General features: G+C 38.7%; 1 protein-coding gene across 1 annotated transcript in view; it reads left to right on the forward strand.

The window, feature by feature from the left end:
- The window catches only part of LOC307250572 (neural-cadherin-like), a gene marked incomplete at both ends in the record, with an annotated part of 106,147 nt that overhangs the window by 23,979 nt on the left and 60,812 nt on the right, over nt 1-21,356 (forward strand). The window contains one exon of the mRNA XM_080027689.1: nt 20,818-21,015. Within this exon, the coding sequence (XP_079883815.1) occupies nt 20,818-21,015 (198 nt within the window). The remainder of the gene's footprint in view (nt 1-20,817; nt 21,016-21,356) is intronic.

Raw genomic sequence — 21,356 nt, forward strand, 5'->3', positions numbered from 1 at the left:
AATTAATGTACTAGCAAGCGCGATGTGTGATTTTTCATGGTCAGAAATGCGCGAAAGGCCGTGATTTGCGGTAAATAAATGTGCACATATGTCTCCAAGCGTTTCTCTCTGCTCAGACTATCAGCTGCTCTGTGTCAGGGGCTCTGCGCGCGCGACCGTCCCGCGCTGCGCGCGACTACGGCATGTACGCGGGAAACGAGCAGCAGCAAACCGACATTTAACCTGTGGCGATAATAAACGCAGTGCGGTTCTATGGGGATATTTAGCTGAACAGAAAGAAGTGCTCTGCAAAGCTAGACTAGTTTAAGACTCCACATCACCGTGGCAACACAACTTATCGGCTCATACAGCGCAGAGAAAAGTCTGATACATGCATGAGAGTGATGGCCCAGGCACCTTTCAGTAAGTTTACAGAAGTGCACACTGTAACTGTCTTTGAAATGCATTTAGTAATTTTAAGGGGAAAACACTTTGTATTATTTCAATTATTGAATTATTTTTCAAACAGCATGCTAGTGTAGCCATACAAGATTTATTTTTCTGAATTTTAAATGCTGCTTTATTTTTATGTTTTAAATTTGGAAATACATGTTCCAAAACAACCAATAACCTCTGTATTTAAAAATAAATCAAGCAAGTAGGCTAATAATAACCATATATGAATTAATCGCATCACAGTAGGCTATGCCTATTGTCCACAACAATCTCACAACAGCCCCCCATCCGAAAAGGAACTTTAAAAAGCACTTTGATACACATGTTAAGTGTATGGTCCATTATTTTTATTTAGTGTGTCTGCATGGTATTGCACCAAAACAGTAGAACTTTTCTTTAATTGTATTTTGTACCGTCTGCATGTTTGCACAAAATGTGCACATAGCAAACAAAATTGCACAACTGTAAGGTCAGTGTCATTCAAATAAACAGAACTATTTCTTTAGGGCGCATTGGCATCTTTGACCAAAATACCCCCAAAATTTTCGCCGCGGCGCTTTGCGCCGCGCCTCCTGTACGGCTGGACAGTGACCACCTTGACTAAGACATTTCCTGGGGGAAACACTGCTTTAACTTTAACACTAACTAAACATATGATACAAATACTATGAATATAATCATGGCCACATGTTGCAAATAAATATCAAATAAGAAGTAACTTGTTGGATGTACTAATATCAGGGACATAGCAACAACATTTTCCTTATCCAAGCCTTATCTTTATTTAAAGGAATGTGTTCACAATGTTACATTCTAAAGATTTATTAAACCACTACAGTTTATTTTGCGGTTCTAATTAGAAAAAGGTCCTCTCTTCTACTGTTTGAAATGACATGAGTCCTCTTTTAGTTGGTACTAATTGACACAAGTTCCCTGTTGGTTAGGATGGAATGATATTCACACTCCATCATGTATGTAAAATGTATGTCTATTATAAAAAGTATTTAGCGGTGCTGACTAGATGAACAGAGGGCTAACACATGGATGTCTGCTGAGAGCAAGTATCTGTTGCTGTTTGCTGTGATTTTTAACAATATGTAATGCACATTATGGAATAAATCAAACACTGCTATTACTTTTAAAATGGTAAAAATATGCATTTTAATTAGGCAAACTGAATCATTCTTAAGGGAAATAAAATATTATAAATGTAGTCTTAAATGTCTGTATGTTATACATATTGATTATACCTGCAGTCCTAAATTGTATGGAATGACAGGAGTCCCCGTTTAGTTGGCACTAATTGACACAAGTTCCCTGTTGGTTAGGATGGAATGATATTCACACTCCATCATGTATGAAAAAGACCTAGCCAGATCAATAATGCCTATGAAAATAATCTGAACTGCATTTGAGAATAGTTATAACATAACATATCATTTGAAAATGATTGTAGAGTTTAAAAATGTTTTAATACATATATTTTTTTAAAGATTTTTTTACGATAGCTGAACGACAGTGGGCACAAGCGGAGCGACATGTGCAACACTCTAACTACAGTCTGCTTTACCAATAGTCACCTGAGCTGAACAGTTCACAACACCTGCAAAACCCATTCCAAGCAACACACTGTCACACACATCTCAAAACACAAACACACACTGTCAATCAGAACACAGAGTAAAAACACCAGCATCAAACACCAATAAACAAATTACAAACATTTACTCATTACAGTTTGAATAATGTGAGTGACTTGAATGAAAACCAACAGTTTGCTTCAATAGATACACTGCCCGTCCAAAGAAAGTCATGGCCACTAGTTGCAAATAAATATCAAATAAGAAGTAACTTATTGGATGCACTAATATCAGTGACTTAGTAACACCATTTTCCTTATCCAAGCAAATGTGTTCTCAATGTTACATTTTAAAGATGTATTAAACCACAACAGTTTATTTTGCTGTTATAATTTTCTTCTTTCAGTTTTAACAGTACAAGAGGGGACTTTCTAGTGAAATCTTAATTGTCTATTATAAAAAGTATTTAGCGGTGCTGACTAGATGAACATAGGGCTAACACATGGATGACTGGTCTGCTGAGAGCAAGTATCTGTTGCTGTTTGCTGTGATTTTTAACAATATGTAATGCACATTATGGAATAAATCAAACACTGCTATTACTTTTAAAATGGTAAAAATATGCATTTTAATTAGGCAAACTGAATCATTCTTAAGAGAAATAAAATATTATAAATGTAGTCTTAAATGTCTGTATGTTATACATATTGATTATACCTGCAGTCCTAAATTGTATGGAATGACAGGAGTCCCCGTTTAGTTGGCACTAATTGACACAAGTTCCCTGTTGGTTAGGATGGAATGATATTCACACTCCATCATGGATGTAAAAAACTTTGGCAGATCATTAATACCTATGAAAATAATCTCAACTGAATTTGAGAATAGTTACAACACAACATATAATTTGAACATGATTCGTAGATATTAACATGTTTTAATATATATTTAGTCTGCTGACAGCAAGTATCTGTTGCTGGTTGCTGTGATTTTTAACAATATGTAATACACACTATGGAATATATTAGAGGTGTAGCCTAGTTTTGTGTAGTGGGTATACTGTGATGATTCCCACCTCGCCTCTTCCTGAATATGCAACATAGCATTTTGTATACATTTCTAAACATATGGCTTACACTGTGGTGGGTTTACAATGCTGTTGTTATTGCAGTTGGCGCAGCAAAGGTAAAAACATTTTACACCCTACTAACATGGGTTTAGAAACATCAAAATTAGGAAGAGCTTCCATCACAAATTATTTGTGATGGAAGTTCTTTCAAGGTTGGAGGTCAACTCAGGTGGAAGAATATTTCAGGAGACTTGGATGAATTATGAAGCAATATTTATTACAGACTTGGCCAAGGAGAACCGGACTGCAACTCGGGTGACTTGCACTTCAATTCTGACAGACACTTCCTGAGAGCTGTGTATTAACCTTGTGCTATCTCTAACACCTCCCTGGCTCGGGCACCAAGCGTACCAATGTTTTGGTTCAGAGCTGAACACAGTGAACCATAACATTCTGGAGTCTAAAGCCCAGTTCAGACCAAAGATTCGCCTTGCAACTGCTTGCAACTGCAACTCCTTGCGACGAGACCGCCGAAACGTTCTAAAACTGGACCTTGCGATTTGACATGTTGAATCTTCTGCGACGCCTTGCAACGGCTTGCAACGCGCTGCAACGAGCAGTACACACTGCTGCAATTTATCCCCCGCGACGTTCTAAAACCGTCTCGTCGCAAGCAGTTGCAAGGCGAATCTTTGGTCTGAACTGGGCTTAAGGAGATGAGACTTCATCTATACAACTGACCTAAGTGTCTCCTAACAGTCTACCAGGCTGACCTAGTGTCTGAGATATAGACAAACACACAAGACAGGTATAAATTAACTATACATCTCTACAATTAATATTAACCATACTAAAGACTGAAAATTCCCTCACAACATGTACTTTAAGTTCACTGTATGGAGGTAGTTTAGGGCAGAAAACCAGTCTGTGATTGTAGCAGCATGGTGCTATGTTATACATATTTACCCTACCTGCAGTCCTAAATTGTATGGAATGACAGGAGTCCCCGTTTAGTTGGCACTAATTGACAGAAGTTCCCTGTTGGTTAGGATGGAATGATATTCACACTCCATCATGGATGATAAATACCTAGCTAGATCAATAATACCTATGAAAATAATATTAACTGCATTTGAGAATAGTTATAACACAACATATAATTTGTAAATGATTGTAGAGTTTAAAAATGTTGTAATACATATATTTTTTTAAAGATTTTTTTACGATAGCTGAACGACAGTGGGCACAAGTGGAGCGACATGTGCAACACTCTAACTACAGTCTGCTTTACCAATAGTCACCTGAGCTGAACAGTTCACAACACCTGCAAAACTCATTCCAAGCAACACACTGTCACACACATCTCAAAACACAAACTTACACTGTTTATCAGAGCAAACAGAGTAAAAACACCAGCATCAAACACGAATAAACACATTACAAACTTTTACTCATTACAGTTTGAATAATGTGAGTGACTTGAATGAAAACCAACAGTTCACTTCAATAGGATCACTGCCCGGCCTAATAAAAGTCACACACTCAAATATCTTGTTGGACCATCTTTAGCTTTGATTACAGCACATATTCGCTGTAACACATTTTGATACGCTTTATTTTGGCACATAAAGTTGCTTAGAACCTAGGCCTGACCAACTGAAACAACCCCAGAGGGGTGTTTCAGTTAGCTGGTTTTACATACTTACAGTTTAATCGAAAACCCAGAGTTGCTTATCAACCCTGCGCTGAGCGCAGGGTTGATAAGCAACTCTGGGTTTTCGGTTTCAGAACAGTGGATCAGCGTTGGATTAATCAACTCTGAGCGTGATTGATCCTACCACTTCTCCACTTCTCAAAAAAGAAAAGAAAAAAAATCTCCGCTCCTCCCACTAGAGTTAGAAATATTAACGAATGAGCTTATGGTATGGAGAAGAATTAACGGGGATATTGTCTCATAACTCTGATCTAATCTCCTCGGCAATTCAGAAAAAAACTGAGAAAACATTTTTTGTCAAGAGAATAATTTCGCTTCCGTTTGATAAGCCATAGTCTATTTTAAAAAGTTACGCATATCAGCAGTAAAGTATTAAGCTGGCGCGGCACAGCATTGCTGACAGTGTTTTATATTCGCTGTATAATATGTTGGCAAGCTATAGCCTAATACTGTGCAGTAACAGACTGTCACTTCTTTTAAATGGGGAGTGAAATACATTGCGTCAGACACATTAGGTGACAGTTTCCATTGAAGAGCCTGATTGATTTATTACCAGATCCATTTTCCTCAAGTGATCACAGTTTAAATGATTGTATAATTTTTATATTCATATTAGGCTATTTAACGAGGCTCGTCTGCGACTTTAGGATCGCACAAGTGAACAGTAACGATCGCGTGCAGCCGCAGCGTTACATGAATTCACCTGACATAAATCTGTTCAGTGGCACAGACGTTAAAAAGCATACAATACTAATAGGTTTATTAATCTGAATGTAGAGCATGTCACGATGTGTAAGGGGGCCGCCTATATGAACGGACCAAGGGCTGAGAACAAGGCTACTGATCAGATAAATGATCGGTCAAACGTAAAATCATCAGGAAATGATCAAAACATCCCGATGGAGATTTCTATGGAGTGATTTTGCTTCAAACTGTACAGTCACGCGTGTGACAGTGACACTCTTTCTTCAGTCGGAGCTGCAGTGTAAAGTGAAAACAAACTCAGGGTAGGTCTAACCACCTATCCAGCAGGTTAGACCCATGGCGTATGTTGCCGCAGTAACTGACCCTCGGTTGCGCTGAATCTGACCCAGAGTTTCCACTAACTCAGAGCGAACAAACTCTGGGTTGCCTCAAAACCAGCTACCTGAAACACCCCTCTGATGATAGGCTCTCAAGTTCAATATTGAACATAGCCTAGAGTTCTATTGTTGATATTTAAAATGTTGATACAACCAAATAATTGTATTTATTTTAAGTGATCTCCCATCATGAACATTATTTTTTTTTCCCCGACCACATTTCTTCAAAGATGAAAGTTCACTACTATCTCTCCAGGCTTTTCATAATGCGTTGGACAGTTCTTAACAAGATTTTAGTAGTTTCATCTTTTCCTGAGTAGTTTTCTTTGTTTAATGCAGGCCAATAATTTCACTCCACTGAAACAAAGTTACATCTTTTCCCAAACCACAGCATATGTCATCCTTATAGCAGATGACAAAATTACAGGAATTGATTTCTGTATTATAATTATAGAATATTTACACAAATAAATACTACAAAAAAATCAGAATGTTACGTGTCAATAAAATAGAAAATAGAAAAATATGATAATTAATAAATAAAAATATGATCTATTAAGGCAAATTCTGATTTAATTTACTTTTGTTTACCTAATAAAACTGGTATGTTATAAAATAAACAATTTCATGTGAAAGAATTGAAGTTCCCTCTAAAAAAATGTGCTGGTGTTTTGTTTCATTTTGGTAGTAGGAGGATTTCTTCCTTTTGAGCCAGAGAGCCTGAGAGACAATACAAAATATTTGTTTCCCTTTTCTCAGGCTAGGGTGAACAGATTTCTAAAATATTTGCAAATTTATACTACACTGTGTGCACAATTATTAGACAAGTGAGTATTTTGGCCATATCATAATTTTTATGCATATTTTCCAACTTTAAGCTGTATACAATTGAGTGCTTATTCAATTTAAGCATACCAGGTGATGTGTATTTGCGTAATGAGTTAAGGTGTGGCCTAAGGAGTTCAACACTCTATATGAAGGTGTGCATAGTTATTAGGCAGTTTCTCTTTCTCAGGCAAAATGGGACAAAAAAGAGATTTAACGGACTCTGAAAAACCAAAAATTGCATAAAGTCTTTTAGAGGGATGGAACACTCTTGAAATTGCTAAGATATTGGGGCGTGACCACAGAACCATGAAACGTTTTGTTGCAAATAGCCAACAGGGTCGCAAGAAACATATTGAGAAACAAATACGCAAATTAACTGCCAAAGATTTGGAGGCCCGTGGCTGGATCAGTAACGTACACAGAGCTCCACTTCGACTCAGACGGCAGCAAGGTTGAGGTGGGGTACTGGTATGGGCTGGTATTATTAAAGATGAGCTAGTTGGACCTTTTTGGGTTGAAAATGGCATTAAAATCACCTCCCAAACCTACAGACAGTTTTTAGAAGACACTTTCTTCAAGCAGTGGTACAGGAAAAAGTCTGCATATTTCAAGAAGACCATGATTTGTATGCAGGACAATGCTCCATCGCATACATCGAAGTACTCAACTGCATGGCTAGCCCGTAAAGGCCTTAAGGATGAAAAATTATGACATGGCCCCCTTCCTCACCTGACCTAAACCCTATTGAGTACCTGTGGGCCCTGCTTAAACAAGAGATTTACAGTGAAGGAAATCAGTACACCTCTCGGAACAGTGTCTGGGAGGCTGTGGTGGCTGCTGCACAAAAAGTTGATCGTCAACAGATCAAGAAACTGACAAACTCCATGAATGACAGTGTGACAGTTATCGAAAAGAAGGGTGGCTATATTGGTCACTGATTTTTTTTTACATGTCAGAAATGTTTATTTGTAAATGTTGAGTGGTTTTATCATTCTCACTTTAACAGATGCAAATAAATAAGTGAAATGGGAAAATGTTTATTTTTTCATTTAGTTGCATAATAATTCTGCACACTAATAGTTGCCTAATAATTCTGCAAATATATGTATTCACTTAAAAAAGACAAAACCTCACTTTTAATTTCTTAAACATTCAGGTTTAGGTTAATTTACATTTTGGATTGACCGAGAACACTGTAGTTGTTCAATAATAAATACATCCTCAAAAATACAACTTGCCTAATAATTGTGCAGACAGTGTACATAGGTTCCCAGAGTTCACTGAAACGTAATGTTTCCTCCAGTGAAATAATTATTTAAATAATTTTCCATCTTTTGAGTCTTTGATTAATATTTTTCTGAATTGCTTTTATTGGGATCATTCATTTAATAAAGACATATTACTTATACAGACTAACTTTCCATTGATGTGAAAGGTCACTCTCTTGTCCCCCACATACATACCTGCCAAACCATGCCCTTGCTGGCAGCCCTTCAACCCCCACCCCTGGCCTGCATTGTCTCTATTCAAAGTAGGCACTTCACACATTTTCTACAGCAACACTGGCAGTGAGTTGGACTTGTGTTATAAGACTGTGCTGCTGTGTCTCTCCCAGAGGCTGCATACATCTCCTTGCAAACATAAATATAGTGGATTTATTAAAAGAGGTATGGTAACAGTTGTATGCGCCAAGATGTTTAAGCTAAACTTAGTTGGATATCTGGTTCCTTTAGTAACTTTATTTTAAGCCTAGAGTAGCTCCCTAAAAATATCCAGCCATGTAGGAAATAATTTATTTACCAACATAATCAATTGATGGATCCTTACAAGAGAAACATGTACACATATGGAATTTACCTTTCAAATTCACTTTGAAGCCCATTAACCCTTCTAGTTTCACAAGGAATCCTATTGTGCTATCTACTCTGAAGATTTGGTTCCAGTTTAGGCGCCATTTTATGTTTTCCTCTGCATCCACTCTGATGCCCATAGTGAACAATCATCTATTCCCCCCATCTGTTGGGAATATATCCTACATGTTATGGCAAAATAAAGGCATTTAGGTATTCAGACCTTCATAAGGATGGGCACTTTGCTACTTTTTCAGACTTCCCAAAAGGTTTTAATGTACCTACATCCCATTTATTTATGTACGTTCAAATTAGACATTGTGCCTCTTCTCTTTTTTCGTGTTATCCTTCTCTCTCTATAAACCAACCATGGGAAGACCTTCTGACCTTTAAACCCCATCAGAAATTGCTAATTTCTAAGATGTATGACAAACTCATGGCTCTGGAAAACAATTTGGCTGTCGAAGCTAAAAATGCTTGGGAGCGTGAGCCTGTGGTAAATTTGACAGATCAATAAGGTGGTACATAGTATAAGCTCATCTTCTCCTTGTGTCAGGCTGCATCTTATACAGTGTTAAAGTGTTACATAGAGTCCATTTCAGCAAATCTGAAATGTATCCAAATGGTGTGGACCAGTGTGACGTATGCCACGCCTCCTCATGTAAATTTAGTCATAATTTCACTCCTCTGAAACAGAGTTACATCTTTTCCCAAACCACAGCATATGTCTTCTGACGTGGTTGTTTAGGAAATAAGAAGCTATTCACTCCATCAGTGAGAGTTGCACTCTTACAGTAAATGCAAAATTGCAGGAATTGTTTTTTGTATTACAATTATAGTATGTTTACAAAGATAAATACTACATTTGAAAATGTTACATATCAATAAAATATGAAATAAAATATAATAACATTTTGAATTATTGAGGCAAACTTCTGATTTAATTTATTTTTGTTTACCTAAAAAACTAACATGTTATAAAATAAACAATTTCATGTGAAATAATTTCACTCTCCTCAAAGAAAATAGTAAGATCTTTGTGTGAAGTAACTAAAATTGTTCAAACTGTATAAAATTAAAAAAAAAATAGTTTGCTGATTTTCCATCTTTTGAGTCTGTGATTAATATTGTTCTGGATTTGTTTTATTGGGATCATTCATTTAATAAAGACATATTACTTATACAGACTAACTTTCCATTGATGTTAAAGGTCACCCTTGTCCTCAACATGCATACCTGCCAAACCATGCTCTTGCTGACTGCCCCTCTACCCAACCCCCGGCCTGCATTGTCTCTATTCAAAGTAGACACTTCACACCTTTTTTCCAGCAACACCTTTAAACCTCACCAGAAATTGCTCATTTGTAAGATTTATGACAAACTCATGGCTCTGGAAAACAATTTGGCTGTCAAAACTAAAAATGCTTGGTAGCGTGAGCCTGGGGTAAATTTGACAGATCAATGATGGGATAAGGTGGTACATAGTATACGCTCATCTTCTCCTTGTGCCAGGCTGCAGCTTATATAGTTAAAGTGTTACATAGAGTCCATTTCAGCAAATCTAAAATCTATCCAAATGTTGTGGACCAGTGTGACAGATGCCACACCTCCTCATCTAAATTTAGTCATACGTTTTTTTATTGTCTCAGACTACATACATTCTGGACTGCCTTTTTATGATTTTGGCGGGCAACAACTCCACATTTACTAGTTGCAATCAGAAATACTAGCCTTCACTTCCCTTCTGGCAAGACGTCATAGTTTACTTATGTGAACATCTCCTTAACCCCCATTTATTTCTATCAGGCTTAAGGACGTTATGTTTTTCCTTAAATTAGAAAAAATAAAAATAAACAACAGTGAAAGGCTCTTCTAAAAAAGTCTCACACAAATGGGAATAGATCTTTAAATTCTGTCTGTGGTCAGAAATAAGCTGCAGTGTATACATGTGTGTGTGTCGGAGAAGTGAACATTTTCTAAGGTATATTCTCCGAACTGAATAAACAAACTTTCCTCACAGGAAAATGTGATCCCTGGAACACTGTTTGAAGTTAGAAAGCTTCCTGAAAAGTTACTGTTTCACTGTTGTTTACAGCAGCAGGGCCCACAGTTTGGTTTACAAACATATTCTAGTTGGTTCCAGGTTCCTCAAAATAATATTGTTTTGATATGTGATGATAGAATTGAATCACATTTTATTATAAACATTGAACTTCACAAACATGTTTTAACTTCACCTAACAATATAAGATAGATAAAAGGATAAATAAAAGTTAAATGAAAAAATGAAAAAGATAGCTTGCCTTGTAACCTATAGAACATAATGTTGATTACAAAAAAAGCTTTGACTTCTAAACTTAAAGATGTAAAATACAAATTACTGGTTTTACTAGAAATTTCTCGCTAGACTCTCTTCACTCTTGCCGAGGTGACTACACATGGCTCTCCTCTTTCCTTGCCGCTGGAAGCTCAAACATGCACGTCACACCAGGAAATGGGCGTGCACTTAGACAGGAACAGCAAAAAGTGCAATCTGACTGGCTGTTGAGTTTATTTCTGCTTTGGCTGTTTGGTAAATCCATATCAGGACTGTTTTTTTGTTTTGTTTTTCATATCAAGCATTTATGTCAAAAGCTTATCGTCATAATCAACGCAAGTGTTATCGCAATTAATAATTGTAATCAAATGATTGCCCAGCCCTACTCTACAGTATGACTTTAAAAGGTGTCCCTTTAATAAAGATCCTGTTTGCAGTATGTGAAATTATCATGATCTTAAAAGGAATCAAGATGTGGTCTTGCAAATATGAGATCTCCTGTCTCTGTACAAACTTCTAGTCTGAGAGTAAAATATAAGAGACTTGTGACAGGTTGTCTTGAGATATGAGACGTGTCAGACTGTTGCTTTGTGATGCATTTTTGAAAAAAAATAAATGTATTTCTTGATATTTACCTGCCCTCCACTCACTAAGGCAAGAGCCTGCAACACGTTCACATCAGGCAGTCAATCTCTAAAGAGCCTCGGCAGGGAAGAATAGCCTACAGTTAATGTAAAAAATAAAGTCACAAGCCAACTATAACGTTTGTGCATATTTTTTAATATATTCTCTGGTAAGTACTTTTATTTATTCATTTGTTAACTAGAATTCATTTAGGCTTTTTATCTTATTTCCTTACTATTGCTTTGGTAAAGTTAACACTTATTTTCCATGCCAAACAAGCCCCTTTAAATGTAATAGAAATTGCATTGCAAAGGTAAAGAAAAAAGTGCCATTTTAACATTTGGGGCTTGAGGCTTTAGGGATTGTGCCTCAGTGACTCAGGGGCACTTTACACGGTGAAAACGTGAGTTTTCCCGTTTTTGGTTTAAAAAAAAAAAACCCGTTCAGACACAATTTATCTGACATCTTCACCCGTACACAAAGTTTTCAGAGGAAACGGGCCGAAATCGCTGAGTAGCAGCCATGCCAAGCCAATAGTCAGTGGTGACACAGCCTAGTAGATAGCTCTTCCGGTACAATTTGATGCATAAAACCTTACTGTAACCGAAAATTAATGCCACTAACGTTCATAAAGCGGTTGGTGTAAGCTTGGGGTTACAAATATTGTAAAAGACAAGCTTTCTGTCCTCTTATTTCACCGCATTGAACTCGGAAAAACAGCAGACTTGCTGATAGTGAAGGGGCTTCGTGAGCGGATATTTTCCTGTTAGGCGTACTTCAAAATAAAAGTCAACTCACGTGTGTCCAGCGAAATGCTATGAATGTTTAGCCAGTGAAATGCTTTTACTGTGAAGCCGTAGCCTTAATGCTCCTTTTGTTGAACAGTAGCCTAACTTAACCGCTGCACGCTGATAGTGTTTTTTTAATGTAGAGCCGTGTCCCTGGCATATAGAAGTGACACACGTTTATTTAGCTAGAAAAACAGGCAGAGCACAACTCTTTCCCTATTTGCTTGTAGGAGCGATTGGTGGCACGATAACAAATGCATCAGCAACAGCACAACGTCCATGAGCACAATGAATACAGCTCGGTGATCCGCCATTGTTGTTGTTTTCCAACTGGCGCACGTGGACCTACAAAGACGGCGCATGCCTATTTATATCCAAACGCAATGCGCATGTGTGAGGGTGGAGCCGTGACGTCAGCGTTATCAGGGGAAATGGTTTCGGTGTTTACAGGAAACCAAAACCGTTAAGTTTTCCAAAAAATCCTCCCTCGGAGGTGATCTCAAAAATCTGCGGTTCATGCCTGCGTTTGCGTTTGCGTTTGCTGTTTTCCTGTAAATGATATAGTGCAACCGCAGAAATTTTTCTGCGTATGCACCGTTTTGCGTGGCCGTGTAAAGTGCCCCTCAGAGCAGGCGAGTGCTGTTTCTATCTGTGACAGCCTGTGTCACTCTCTGATCGTATGCAGTGTGGGGGATGGGTACCTGTGTCTGACGACGGTCGTTAGGCCTTCAACAACAACAGCTAACTTCAATAGCCAAGATGTTATGTTGAATTCAGAGTGACTGTGACATGGGTCATTCTCCTTCCGCTGTATTGGAGAAGATGCTTTGATACAAATTACATTTAAAATAGGTTGAGTGCAATCAACATTTAACTTTTGTTGGAAATCAAATCCTTTAATACAATATACTCAAAAAAGGATCTTAACAAGGTAGTAAACTTGAAAAAATTTAAAATATGCAACTCTTCCTTGAAAGCTCTTTTAAGCAATAAAAGTCCACTGAAAAAGTTAAACTTTCATATATTCTAGATTCATGACACAAAGTAAAAAATGTGAGGCATTTCTTTTGTTTTAATTTGGATGGAACAAACATGGATTAAAAAAATCCAGTATCTCGACGCAAATCAAATACAATGCGCTGTAATGTAGGGATCTCAAAGTGATCTGCACAAAACAATTTTGTTTTCCGGTAAATCTTTTAGTGCCAATGCTTACAGATCAGTCATTTAGAGATGGCTACATAATACAAATGTAGCCTACTGAAATGCAACATGATTGGACTGTTGGAAATAAACAAATAGGCCTTCAGCTGGAAAAGTACAGGTTCTAAGCACCAGTTCTAAGCACCAGTTTGATGGAAATGTTGTGATGTTTGAAAGAGTTTTTGCGGAATAGTGAATGTAAATACATCAGGGAAGGGCTGACAGTGAATCGTGAGGGCAGCATATTCCATCGGTTCGTCTCTTCTCCACCATAAAAATATAATGTATTTAATTTAATTAAAAATGGTTCAGGTTAAGGCGAGACACCCCAGGTGAATAGGGATTTTTTTTTAACTTGTAGATATCATCACGAAACTTTGCCAGTTGATTACGGACACTAACACAATTATTTTTTGTATTACATGTTTTTCTTTAGTATTATATTAAATATGCAAATATGGCAATATTTAACCAATTATGCGTAAATTTGGGTCATTTTTCGAGAAAAAATTTGAGATGTTGGATAAAGCCAGAGTTAAAATCTCTATTTTATTTTAAGCACATATTAGTTTCTAAGGTTTTTACACAACAGATTTTGGATACAGCCTTTTTTCATTTAATAAATCAAAAAATACTATGTACATGTCTTAGAAATGCATTTTAGGCATGTTTTTAGGAGGAAAATGTATCATAAATCAGACAATTAACAATATATTAACAAATCCTTCTGTAAAAACCTTTAAAATAGTGCTATGAATGATTATGGAAAGTTTGGTTGATGTCAGTGGTCTAGAAGTTGAGATATCTTTCGCACAGTATTGGAAAAAGCTCATTTTGAGAAAACGGCCGTTAAAGATAAAAACGTGAATTCTGCTGATAATCACTGATGATAGCTAGAGAGTAATTTATTGAATTAGGCCCTACACCCTTCAATGCCATATAGGCCTACCACTGCTTAACATATAAACCATAGCATAGTAACATTTACATCCACATGCTAATTTAAACGTGATTCATTTATTATTAGCCACTGTCTGTCAACCTGCTCCGGAGTCGGCACAGACGCTCTCTCTCCCCACCATGTCCCCTCTGATCGTCTGACAGTCTGTGTCTCTCCGACGTGATCGGCGTGATTTACATGTCTTTAACACTTCTCCCCTTCAAATGGCGATCATGTAGTGTCCGTAGCCAATTGATTAAGTATTTTTTTTGTGTTGGTTTGGCATATTTTCGACGTTTTTCCCATTTTATTTTGTGATTTTCGAGCTACCGCGGCTAGCATCACGTGATGCCTTTTAGCGAATCACATCGTCAGAAATGTGCATTAGCCAATGAGGTCGCGTTCCTAGCATTGAATCCCTCCTCACACTTTCACGATTGGTTACTGATACAAAGGAAATGACCATATTTGGATCAGATAACGTTGTTCTTGAGATTCAGAGCTTTCCAACAGTACCATGGTTATTATGATTCATACAGCGGTCGCGGTGCTGTATGTTACGTTAGAATGCTCACTTTTGACGAATTTAGGAGCAAAATACAGACACAAGCAGTCAAAGTTTAGTAAAATAAACACCTAAAACGTATATTTTGGACCTTTTATCCATACTAGTATGAAAGAAGAGATGTTATGGAAGCTAAATAGACACAAATCTCAAAATTGACCAGTGCTTAAAAAAACGATGTTTTTGCCTGCCGTGTCTCGCCTTAAATAAAGATAATACAAGCAGGAATATTTAACTGAATGAAATTGTAGTCCTTGATGTGGTACATGATCATAGAATAACTGTTGAAACAGCATGAATTCAGAGTGACAGCTGACTGAACCAAGGATGCAACTGAATAAGATAAACTTTTGTGCAACTGAATCATGGCTTAAGCAAGCCAGGATAACAGAAATATCCTAGGTAAATCTTATCTTGGTTTTGTGCAATAGGCCGCAGGAAGCACACAGTGAACTGCCAAACTGTAAACAATCATGGAAATATTCCATACTGCGATCTGTTTAGTGATTTGGTGCCATCAACAAAAAACTGTGTGTCATTTACATCTTTAGGCTATAAACTGTGAGTCATTTAAATTTTTGAGAGAGATTAAGAGAGAGAGAGACACAGAGAGAGAGAGAGATAGCGAGAGAGAGAGTAAAACTACTGCCTGATTATATAGGGTTCAAAATAATAAATAAATACATCTAGACCTATACATTAAAAAGAAAAACATCACATTATTGTTGTTTTATATTGTCTAAATATGTATGTCAATGTCACATTTTGTGGCTTGTAGCCTACAATGTGAAACATTATTTTCACTGTATTTTTGCTGCTGGACGCACAGCTCACAAGAAGAATAGGCTGGAGCTGACACACTGTCAGATGTGTGTCGCGCCAAACCGACAAGGGACAGTTGGCCCATTATCGGTCGAACCTGTTACCATCAGAAGCAAAACACTCCATTTAGACACTCCCCTCTCTTTCATCTGCTCATTGAACACGGCGTTTTTACTCATCCTCACTATCAAATGTAATAGGCCTGAAGCCTATTGGCTCAGGGCTCCCGGTCAAACCAAAACTAATTTTCTTAATGATGGCAACAACAACACTTTCCCGTGATGTTAAGCTGATGGCGATTTATTAAAAAAGAAAAGAAGGAAAATGCACAGTGCTTCCTGCATTAGGCTCGGGTCCAGTGGCAGAGCAAGGACATTTTCATTGGGGTGGCCAGGATGGGGCCAGTGATAATTTTTGGGTGGCAAGCACAAGGGCTTCGGTTTCACTTCAACATAAGTGGGGGTCTGGGGGTAGTCCACCATAAAAAAATGTGCTTCAAACATACCATTTTGTGCATTCTGGTGAATTTGGCCGGACCCGAGTCGGGTCCGGCCAAATTCACACCACAAACAAACTGCAGCAGCCTGAGAGATGCACACTGAGTTTGTTCAGGTGTACTAACACGGCAGGTGTGAATACGCCCTAGCATCTCTGCCCCATTTCAACTATGTCTCTACACTATCAGTAAAGCATAACAATGCCAAAAAAATAAAGAAATAATCCAGTTTGGTTTATTCCTCTTAAATTCATCCACGATGGAGTGTGAAAGTCGCACCATCCCAACCAACAGTGGACTTCAGTCATTAGATACAGTGGAAGTGTGGACCTTTCTCTGTGATTGTGAAATAAACAAAATAAATATAGATTGAAGACACAAGAACACTGTCAAATTGATTGAAAACCTCTTCTTATAAAGATTATTAAAGGGAATCTTGAGGGACTGAATTACTCTAAAGGTCTAGGCCTCTAAAATGTTCTGATTGTAAAATTATAGTCTGATGATCAATCTGTTTTTGCAATTAATTAAAATACAAAGAACGTATCTTTCTCTTTTAACTTGTCACCCATAGTCTGACAGGAGAGAGTAGACAGAGAACCAAATTGGCAGCTGAACTGTCTTCACATACTGCAGGCTTTGGGTAGCTGTTCAGCCAGGTCTGAGATGGTCCAGAGACAATCTCCTTAACTCTCCGTTACATTTGGAGAATGTAGTACTGCAGGTAGGGTCAATTAGTATGACACACATAAGACATTTTAGACCACATTGACATTATTATTTCCCCTTAAGAATTATCCAGTTTGGCTTATTCCTTTTAAATTCATCCACGATGGAGTGTGAAAGTCGCACCATCCCAACCAAGAGTGGACTCCAGTCATTAGATACAGTGGAAGTGTGGACCTTTCTCTGTGATTGTGAAATAAACAAAATAAATATAGATTGAAGACACGAGTACACTGTCAAATTGATTGAAAACCTCTTCTTATAAAGATTAATAAAGGGAATTTTGAAAATAAAGAAATAATCCAGTTTGGTTTATTCCTTTTAAATTCATCCACGATGGAGTGTGAAAGTCGCACCATGCCAACCAACAGTGGACTCCAGTCATTAGATACAGTGGAAGTGTGGACCTTTCTCTGTGATTGTGAAATAAACAAAATAAATATAGATTGAAGACACAAGTACACTGTCAAATTGATTGAAAACCTCTTCTTATAAAGATTAGTAGTAAAGGGAATTTTGAGGGACTGGACTATTCTAAAGGTCTTGACCTATAAAATGTTCTGATAATAAATAATAGTCTGATGATCAATTTGTTTTTTGCAATGCATTAAAATACAAAGAACATACCTTTCTCTTTTAATCTGCCACACATGAGTAGTCTGACAGTGGAGAGTAGACAGAGAATCACATTGGCAAGAAAATAAAGGATCTTACTGCTGATCTTTTTTCCCATGTTTGTTTATATCTATCTTTCGTCCTTTATAAAACTTTTATTAACACTTCAACTCAACATATATATTTAGTTTCAAAAACAAAATACAAATCTATTTTCAAGAGACTGGTGTCTTCAGTAAGTAGCCTGTCAACAGCTCTTCACAGCCTGAAAGACTCCCTGGGGCTCAGACAATAGAGGAGTGTTTAAACGACGTGTGTGAATGGGCCAGGCCAGGGCAGGCAGAGGCTGTCCCAGATATGAAATAAACACTCACACACTTCCAAGTCCCCTGTTAGCAAAAGTTATGAAAATTTACCAGAAGGTATTACACATGTTTTTAAGATGATTTAAAGCATGTCCAAGAGGGGACTTGAAAAATGTCCCCTGTTAGTTTTGGAGTCCACTGTTAGTGGATGTGTTACGATCTTAGGTTCCCTGTTGGATAGGTCGGCACACTCACACACACACACACACACACACACACACACACACACACACACACACACACCTACATACACTACTAGTACATTCTTCATTATAATTCCAGGGCTGATCGGCTCTAATTATCTGCCTTGCCTCTGATTAGTCTCTCTGTAACAAGCTAATTAGATGGAGCCTTGTAAAATCATCACCACTATTACCACAGAGACATGGTTTGGAAAGGCACCAACAAGCAGGAGGGGAAGGAATGTGTCTTGCTCTGCTCCCCGCCAAGATTTGATAGCCAAGTAAATGTTAAGTGCTGGGGCTCTGATTTCTTTTTGATTAAGTGCCTTTTAAAGCGCTCGACTTTGCAAAAAGAATCTTTATCCTTTCGCACTATTCATCAGGAAAGGATTGTTACATCTTACAGGGGCAGGCTGATCGGGCTTAAAACCCGCATTAACAGCCACTGTCGACATGGTAGCAGATAGCATCTGTGCATTGATTAGTTTCTCTGCGCCCACGACACAGTGGCTATTTATCCAAAAGGAACTCTCGTCAGATCCCAGTCAGAACTTCCCTCTCTGCAGAGCAACTTTAAAGCCCGGGCAGAAAGCTAGATTAATACTCTCCTCTAGCTTCTTCCTCCCTCTGTTATTATCCCTCTAACAATCCTTTTAGGAGCTGTCACACACTTTATAGTTATTGTGTTTTGGTTGTGAACACTCCGCGGCTACAGCCTGGAGTGCAACACGTCGTATTTCCCATCAAAATGCATCTTAACTGTAAGCCAGTTAAAAGTGAAATAGGACTAGTGATCTCAGCGTCTGTTTTCTTCTTTCCAACTCATTTGAGCAAACACTATAGGTGCTGTAAAGGATTTATTATAGCAATTTGTAGAGTTTGAAGACTTTATACCATTCGCTGTACGCATGTATAGCTCATTACCATTGCATAGTTTTCCATTATCGGCTATAATTGACTTTGTAGAGATATTATGTCACAGATATGAGGGAAACCGGCAAAGCAGAGCTGTTTTGTACAGCGATCATGTGGGATATATTTTGTACTCACAGCCAGGTAAAACAGTGTATTCAGATAGAATGGGATGCAAATTTAAGTCTGGTCAAAGTGCATTTTGAGCTTTAAGAGAACAGGGGAAGAGTGTAGGGTCCCATGGACAGGTATACTGTAAATGCCTTGGCCCTCAGCTAGCGAAAGGATGCATCGCACACTCCAACTGCTTTTGTTTTGGATTAAAAAGTACAAATATAACCCGGGGTCACACACGGGAGAGCCGCTACATAATGGGATTTGAAACCCATAGTTGTTTTAAGCCCTTAGGTAACTTCCCTGTGTGTAAGCTTGAGCTGGTGTGAGCTTGTGAGAGAGACAGAAAGAGACATGCTAATGTCAGCTACGACAAGAGATCAAGCATTTGTCTGCGTGTGACGGGACGACGTGCCTGTATGTCACATCTGTGTGACTGTGTAAATATGCGTTTGTGTGACTGTGTTTGTGTGCGTGTCTGTGCTGGCAGGGGGTTGTTGTTCTTCTCTGGTGTGAGACATACGGCCCCTGTGGATTGCAACCTGCTGAACTGGTTGGCAGCTCTTCTGACATTCCTTCATGGCACGTTGACAACAGATCACAGCCAATATTTGCAGAAATAGTGTCTAAGCTTCACAATTCTGTGACTTGCTCCACTTGCAGGAAAAAGATTCCACACTAAAAGTGACCTAGATTAGGCCTGTGACAGTGTCAGGAGTTTTTCTTGTGCATTATTTCCAGATTGTTGTCATTGTATTTCATTTGGATAACAATCCCCGACTATCAGTTCTAGCGAGAGGCACGCTACGCTGCTGTCATGGAGACTGCAACGCCGTTCTTGACCGGTTCTTGTTTGGTCGCTGCTGTGCACACTTACTGTCCGCTGCGACTCAGGGTATGAGTATGTAATTGGATTCCTAGAATGTTCTTATTCACTCCAGCGATGCAGTGTGCAGGCGACACAAAACGCCTGCAGCCATGAGGCATCATCCCTAGGCCCCTGTAGGAAGATCAAGGTAGCCTTACACAGACTGGGTAGATGAGACTGTGGCTGAGTCTCTCTCCCATGGGGAGCCTTGGTGTCTGGATGCCTGGATTGGAGCCCCTGATGGATAAAGGATATTTGATCTCACGTCCAACCAACCTCCACCTTTGGGCCCCGAAACACAGCCCTCCTGCCATCCACTGAAACCAATCTCCACAAAACATGGCAGCCATGGCCAAGCTGAAAAAATAAAGTAGGAAGATAGCGGTGTTATAGTGTTTAAGATAGTGTAGTAATTGCCTCTGACCCCGAAAACTCTTAAGCTGAATCCAGACCGAATCGGTATTGGTTCCACACATTGCAGATACCAAGAAGAATCGCTGAGATTTATTCTAATCCTGCAGCATTATGGTTTGCCATCTAGCGGATTTCTATCTCACATACCTGTAAGTCCTCTGTTGTCTGGCTGCTTGATGGTGCTTCGGATCCCCCCCCCCCCCCACCCCCGGGCCGCTTGTCTTCCTCTCTGAGCACACACTTACATGACAGCTGTCACTTTGAGTAACCACAGCTCCGTCACTATCTCTGCACTATATCCCCTCTAGGCCCAGACTGGTACCTGAACAAGGTGAAGCTTAAGATCACTGATGTCAACGACAACGTCCCTGAGTGGAATATGAAGCCGTACCCTTACCTGGCTATAGTGTCCCCGGAGGCCCCCGCCGGAACCTTTGTCTACCAGCTACAGGCACACGATGGGGATGAAGGCAAGAGCGGAGAGGTGGAATACTTTTTGTCAGACGGTAAGCTTTTTCGAGCGCTCATGCACCCACTCACTCAACCTCACACACACACACACGCACGCACACACACACACACACACACACACACACACACACACACACACACACACACACACACACACACACACACACACACACACACACACACACACACACACACTACAACAAATATGTTGACAGGCCATATAGCTTTGGAAATAAATACAACTAGTCAGACACCGGCGCAGTCGCTCAGACAGACAGCCACCGGCGTTCGCACATTCATTCATGCATTCATAGACTCTTTAGGTGTCCATTAGTTTCTCTGTTTCTCTGTGACCCTGTCTCTCTCTCTCTCCCTC

Source organism: Ammodytes marinus (genome assembly GCF_949987685.1).
Source record: "Ammodytes marinus genome assembly, chromosome: 5".
Lineage (NCBI taxonomy): Eukaryota > Metazoa > Chordata > Actinopteri > Uranoscopiformes > Ammodytidae > Ammodytes > Ammodytes marinus.